The sequence below is a fragment of the Montipora foliosa genome, chromosome 5 (genome assembly GCF_036669935.1).
Source record: "Montipora foliosa isolate CH-2021 chromosome 5, ASM3666993v2, whole genome shotgun sequence".
Lineage (NCBI taxonomy): Eukaryota > Metazoa > Cnidaria > Anthozoa > Scleractinia > Acroporidae > Montipora > Montipora foliosa.
The window spans coordinates 6295293-6302792 of NC_090873.1; the positions used below are offsets into that span (position 1 = coordinate 6295293).

Here is a 7500-nt window from a genome sequence, read left to right on the forward strand (position 1 = left end):
GGATTTGCATAATTATGTATAATTAATTTGCATAATTATGAGCATGGCCGAGTGGGGCAGTGGTCAGGGTAATTGCCTTGAGATATGGAGGTCCCCGGTTCCAGACCAGTTGTGACCACTATAGCTGCAGCTGTTCCTGTACATCCCTGATTTAATTTCTCAGCTGCACTAATAAATGGCCAAATGATTTGCCTCCGGCCATTTGGGATTTTTATCATTGACGTTTCATTCCGAGAAGCTCCGTGGTCCGGCTGGGCCATTTTACAATTCTGTGCTCAGTTACCAGGCCTTTAAATAAAAGCGAGGCTGGAGTTGACCTTATTGATACAAACTTCCTTGCTTTTCTTGTGTAAATCATGTTGTAATGTTAACGAGGTTCTATTTATAATTTGATTTATTATTTATTTTTTGATTTCTAATTTCAGTTTATTTGTAGTCTTCCCAATTAGTAGAGCACTCGTGCTTGGCTAAAAAACCTTGATACTTAAATAAAGTGATTATGATGATGAGCATGATGATGATTATTATTATTACTATGAGCAGTTGATAATAATAGTATTAATTTAATACTTCTGTTGCGAGCATTCCATACAATGATCATGCGCGCATTGCAATGTCAAAAATAAAGATCTATGCAATAGTGACAATAAAAATGTAGGCTATAATAGTAAAAATCCAATTTACCAATAAAGTTATAACAAGAGCTGTATTTAAGTTAGATATAAAATTATAATAATAGTATTGCAAATAAAAGCTATTGTGCGATTTCTACTTCTATTAATAAAAAGCAGCCCTAAAGAGATGTCTCTTGAGTTGACGCTTAAACGAGCTAAGGTCCGAGATTGTGCGTAGTTCAGGTGGCAGTGAGTTCAAGAGTGAAGGTGCAGCCACTGCAAACGATCGATCGCCCATTGTCTTCTTATGTTTACGCTTGAACGGGACAAGGAGACGACTATTGGTGGATCGCAAGTTATACTTGGACCCAAATATAACTCAACTAGATTGGTAATATAGTCTGGCGCAATGCCATGTAAACGTATGGATGCTGAAATACAACAACATAGGGCGCGCAGCGTGACCTATGCAGTCGGAAAGAACTAATAAAATTAAATAATATAAGATAAAAAGATATAAATCTAATAAACAATCTAAAGTTCTCCGATACTAAAATTATATTGAAAGTTCTCACTATGTTGAGAGAATTCAAGATCGCGGCTTTCTGCATCCTTCTCGATACGCCATAGCCCCTGCTGCCAAAGAGCTACATCCCTTGACCATCCCCCTAACACGTCAATGATGATGTTAACTTGTTCAACGTCATAGCCAGGGTATTACTTCTTCAGCTCGAATCGCAAAGGCCCGTACTTAGCCCTCTTCTCGGACTTCTTTTCCCGATGGACAGGACATCTCCACAGCCTACACCTTCTTAGTTTTGTGGTCCACAAATCGAGCGTCCACTCTATTTGCCTTGACGATAGTGTGCTGGACATAAACTGGGACATCCCAAAAAGGCTACCATCTAGCCTGCTGGAGCCGTCCATGCCACCTCTCCTCATTGATCTTCTCTTTCAGTTTTTCCATATTTGCCTTCTTGAGATGTTCTTTCAATCAGTTGGCCCAATGATCTCTGTCTCAAGATCGCTCACAGACCGGCACGATGGTTCAGGGTACTCTAGAGACAGACTCGTGTCCAAATATTATTATTATTATTATTATTATTATTATTATTATTATTATTATTATTATTATAAGAAAAGCAGTGAAGTTTGTATCAAAACATGGTCAACTCCAGCCTCGCTTTTATTTTAAGGCCTCATATCTGAGTGTAAAAACTGAAAAATGGTCTATTAGCAATCTTCATCATCACTTCGATTCGGGAGATATAAATGTCAGCATTAGAAGGCAAAAACAACTTACATAACTACGAAGAAACGAATGAGAGGTTGCGGAGATAGGTAGTCAAGGCCTTGAGATTCTGAGATCTCCGGTTGAACACCCGCTGTGATCACTAGCTGAGTTAATTGTTCCTGTTAGTTGCTGGTTCAACTCCCCAGCTACACATGTAAACCAGCCTATGTTCATTTTGGGAGCAATTGCAGAATACCCGGCCCACCAAATGTCCTACTTAAAAAAGCTGCCAACGCGGTCCGCAGTCCCGAAGTCGATGAATGAAAAGAAAAGTGTTAAAGGGCAAGCAGTGAAATGAACTGACGCCGCAGTCCGCAGTCCCGTAGTCGTTGAATGAAAACTGGTGGTCAACTAGAAAGCCTTCGCTACTCAGTAAAAGAGTGCTTTCTTCTTCACACGATCTCATGAAAAGTGTAGTTAACCGAACCGCAACGTGAAAGCTAAAATTTTAAGAGAATGCTTAGGCCTAATCACTGAAGCGAGCGCTAAGGCTTAATCAGTAAATGAGTGCTTTCTTCCTCACACGATCTCATGAAAAGTGTAGTGAGCCGAACCGCAAAATGAAAGCTAAAATTTTAGGAGAGTGCTTAGACCTAATCACTGAAACGAGCTCTTAGGCTTAATCAGTAAACGAATCCTTTCTTCTTCACGCGATCTCGTGAAAATTGTAGTTAACGGAACAGCAAAATGAAATTTAAGAACTGGAGCGATTGCAGAATACCCAGTTTAGGAACAGAGTTGATTATATGAATATCATTTTCTGTCCCATGCCACTGCGGACAAGCAGCATTGTTAAACACGACTGCGGGGCTGCGTTGGCAGTTTTGCAGTTAAGTAAGACATTTGGTGGACGCGGAAGCAGTATTGTTAAACACGACTGCGGGACCGCGGTGGCAGCTTTTTTAAGTACGACATTTGGTGGGCCGGGTATTCGACAATCTAGCCGACTGTTTAAAGGAAAATACGAGATAAAATTATTCAACCATAACTGTTCTTCTTCAAGATGACAATCAACAGCCACGAATAGGTTGTTTTCTGTTCGTCCACCAGCAATTGTACATTGCAGCATTGTTATCTCCGTGTAATGGAGAAAATCGTTTGATTGCACTGACATTTGGAGAAAAAATATTCTTTCCTTCTTCGCTTATTAGAATGCCACACGGCTCTTGGAATGGAAAGTGGCAAAATAAAAGACGACCAAATCACTGCTTCAACCAGTGAAGCTGAACACCAGGCGTCACGAGGAAGACTCAACTACAAAGTACCGTCAGGCAAAGTAGGATCTTGGTCTGCGCGCGTTAAAGACAACATGCAATGGTTCCAGGTTGATTTTGGAAGCGGAAACAGAAACGTGTCGGGGATAGCAACACAGGGAGGAACCAATTACCGAGAAAGACCCAAATGGGTTGAGAAATACCAACTGATGTTTAGTGATGATGGTGTGAACTTTCAGTATTACAACGGTGGAGGAGCCACTGAAAAGGTGTGCCTTAACTGGATTCGCAAAGAGCTAACCTGACACTAGCCTGCGAGCAAGCTCTCTTTCGGGGTGGGTGGGCGCACCCCGAAAGAGAGCTTGCTCGCAGGCTAACCTGACACTCAACTGCATGATTCACAGTTGCAATCTATAATAATGACTCCATCTTCTTTTCGTTTACACGAGTTTAATGGTCTGGTAAGTAATGTAGTGTGACCGTTGTGTCTGTTTAGTTAGAAGTTTTGAAGGATTTGTATGACCTTGGATGAACTGTAGACCACAGTTTAAGAATTGGGTCACACTGAGTTGAGTTTGTTGGTTGTCTGCTCTGCTCCGAGAGGTTTTTCTCCGGGTACTCGGGTTTTCCCCTTTCCTCAGAAATTTAAACCAACCAATGATGCGTTGACTTTGATTTGACTTTTGCACAGAGTCCCCAATTTTAGGTATTAAAATACCTGAGCGCTACTCACAGTTGGCACTTAAAGTTCATTAGCTCATCATTTAAGGTCTTCTTTACAAAGGATATTTAAATTGACTGGTTGGAAATGAAACACTCTTTGCATGAGGATGAAAATTTTCAGTAAATTTATAAATGCTAGGATGCGATGAAAAAAAAAAAGGCTGATTTTTTTGTTTTAATTAATTCGCGCCATCCTAAAGAGAGCTACACTCTCGAAAAGGAACCAAAGCCAGAGGCTTAATCCGTTGACTCCAACCAGGTGATCTGGTGACGTAATCTGGGGGACGGGGAAGAAAAATCTTAACGCCGTATCTCACAATCGTGCGCGGCCTTAGGTGTTGTTTCCAAACTCCCTGCGGCATTTCCATCGCCAAAACTCAACGGATCATTCCGTGTCTACCACATTTCCTGTTACTGAATGAACATTTAAGTGGACCCGACGAGATCTAGCTTCGCCTCGGCCATGTTGAATTCGAAAATAAGGCCGCGCGCGGTTGTGGGATACGGCGTTAAAATGTTGCTCCCCAGTCCTCCGAGTTACGTCACCAAATCACCTTAGAAGGAGTGAGACGTAATAGATTTTACTCTGACTGTCTAACGCCAAACGATTTTACTCATCAATGAGAGATACCCCGGTGGTTCAGGTCAGCCAATGGGTTAACAACCTCGACATCATGGCCACTGTAAAACTTTGTCCCCATTAACGCATTGACTCCTGGGCGAGAAACTTACATTGTAATAGATTTTATTCTGTCTAACGCCAGACGATTTTACTCGTCAATTGAGGGAGGGGGGGGGAGGGGAGGACGGTTCAAGAGTCAATAAGTTAGCAACGTCTGCATCCATTCAAAAACCTTTAAATGACTAGTGGTCATCTGAGATAATTACGATACGTTGAATATGTAGAAAAGACAACTATGAACACGAAAAAGACAAAATCACTGTACTAAACCATCATTTCTATAATTTTTTTCGGGAATAGGGCCGATGGAACGCACCCTAGCTGAACTAAACACAAATTAGCCAATATCAAAAATACCATAATACTCTTTGTTTGTCCCTCCAAAATTTTGCATAAGCATTGTTCTTTTTTTTTCGTGGGACTTACAACGGTCCCAAGAGAAACTGGAAAACAATGCTTCCACAAAGTTTTGGAGGGACAAAGAGCATTATGGTACGGTATTTTTGGATACTGGCTAATTAGAATCAGCAATACTATGTGAAACCGTGAATACAATCACAAGCATGACCTTAAAAAATGTGTTATATCTGTTAATTCCGCAGTGATATTTATCCAAAATTAAAACTGATGACAACTAGTTTCTATTTGTTTGTTACCAATTAGGAATTCATTGCAAACAAAAATCGAGACACCGTGGTCTACAACGAGCTGAGCCAACCAATCACATCACGCTATATTCGCATCAGACCACTACTAGTCGGAAAGCGGAGCAGCTGGTTTGCAATGAGAGTGGAATTCTATGGCTGTCAAGGTATTTTATTATGATAGATTTAAGACCGAGGTTACAGCAGAAAGCAGGGTCAGGTTGAAATAACCTGTTTGCGTTTTGCTATTATGTATACGATAACAAACAAGACAAGAGGCCGACCACAGTCGAAGGATACCGGAAGGCCCTTTTTTCAATTGCTTCTACGGTGTTTACGGCTGGGGTGGGTGCCACACTTACCCCGTCTTATGCACAATTTGTCCCCAGAGTTAGATCACATGACATAGTATGCAAACGGTAACCCCTATATTAGGGAGTCTAAGAAACGACGACGCCAAAAAGGAGTACATGTAATATTATTGGCTAAAAGAACCAAAATGATCGTGCTGCTTGTGCGGCACGCCTTTTTGAACAATTCTCTCCAGTACTCGTCAAAACTACTACGTGAAATGACCAAATTTAAAGTTTTGACGGAACGTAATAGTAATAGTAATAGTTTATTGGGATATCATTTGCAAACTAAAAGGTTTTTAAAAACATGATACTTACAATAAGTTTGGGGTGATCGATGTACAAAAATTTCAAAATATGTTATTAAAAATATCTAATTGACTTCGTAGGCCCATATTGTCCCACTTGTTAAGGCAGCTAGGAATGAAACTCTTTTGGAAGCGTGCTGTTCTGTATTTGCGAACTTGTCGAAGGTTCTTGGACTGCGTAGGTTGTATTTGTGCTGCTTGGGTTCCGGAAGAAGGTTCCGTTGTTGTTTCTTTGAGCACGATTGTTCCTGTATAGTTTCTGGCATTGCCGTGACTTGCCGTCGTTGGTTAAGTGTATGAGGGTTTGTGGGGTTCGGAGTGCTTCAGCGTATGATAGGTTCAGTAGTGCAATCCGTAGGGCACGACTTTGTACAGAATCGATTTCATCGGCAAGGTACTGTGGTAGTGAAAAGTGCCACACTTGACAGGCGTACTCAAGAACAGGCCGTGTGAAGGCACAATAGACAGTTATGAGATCTTTTTTTTTGGGGGGGGGGGGGGGGGCCAGAGAGTTTCTGAATACGTAAAGCATATAAACGTTTACTAGCCTTGGAACACATGTTATTAATATGAGAGGTCCAGGTCAGATTTGATGAGACCTTCACATCGAGGAGTTTGAAGTGGTCAACAACGTCGATTTCGGTATCAGCCGAGGAATGATTATCCAGTGCAAAAGAGGACCTTGTAAAGGATACCCGGAGCTCCTTTGTTTTTTTGATATTCAATCGCATGTTGTTATAGTCAGTCCATTCAGAGATTTTATCGATACTGGTCTGGAGTGACGAGGTAGACGATCTTGACACAATTTCGTAGACCGTACAATCATCGACGCGTACGTACTTTTAGATTGGGAGGTGGGCTCCGAAGTCGTTGATCATAATCAAGAAGAAAATAGGCCCCAGTTTGATACCTTGAGGAACTGATCCATTTATCTGATGCCATGCTGATTTTACGTGGCCTAGCTTGACGCGAAGATTACGCTCTTGAAGAAAATCGGCACACAAGTTAAGGACGGTGCCTACTATTGTTACTGCACATACGTTACGCGCATCTCAAGATATTCAGGTTTCCTATTGGTGGTGCTTACTAAGTCTAGGATATTTTGCGCAGTTTAAAACTATGCGCAGAAAGCAGAACTCAGCAAATACTCTTGGTATCCAAAAAGAAAATTGGGAGTAACCACGCATTTTTTCAGAGATAATTAAGCTTCAATTTGGAAAAGAACGCCATACATTGCTTTGTATTTTAAAGCTCTTTACAAATATTGTTGATTAATTATCTTTGAAAAATGCGTGGTTACCCCCAATTTTCGTTTTGGATTTCAATAACACTTGTTAAGGTCTGCTTTTCTCGCATATTCATAAGCCGGGACAAAATACCTTTGAATTAGTAGGCACCGTCCTTAAGCAATATCGGAGGGACGCCAAGTACTTGCAGTTGCAGTCTATTCGATCGAATGACTATGAAAAGTCCATCATGCAGGCTCTTATGATGCTAACAGGGCTGTCAAGTGCTTCCAGCCAGTTATGGATCAGAAGTATTAATGCATGAGTTGTGGAACAGTTTGTAGTATTTCCGAACTGAAAATTATCAATATAAGGTTTGATATATCATGGTAGTAACCAGAATAAGAGAAAACTTTCGAGAGCTTTACTCAAGACGGGTGTC

General features: G+C 41.0%; 1 protein-coding gene across 1 annotated transcript in view; it reads left to right on the plus strand.

Moving 5' to 3' along the window:
* LOC138003494 (lactadherin-like) overlaps positions 1–7500 on the plus strand; it is a 21215-nt gene that overhangs the window by 8049 nt on the left and 5666 nt on the right. The window contains exons 5-6 of the mRNA XM_068849598.1: positions 3060–3391; positions 5191–5338. Of these exons, the coding sequence (XP_068705699.1) occupies positions 3060–3391; positions 5191–5338 (480 nt within the window). The remainder of the gene's footprint in view (positions 1–3059; positions 3392–5190; positions 5339–7500) is intronic.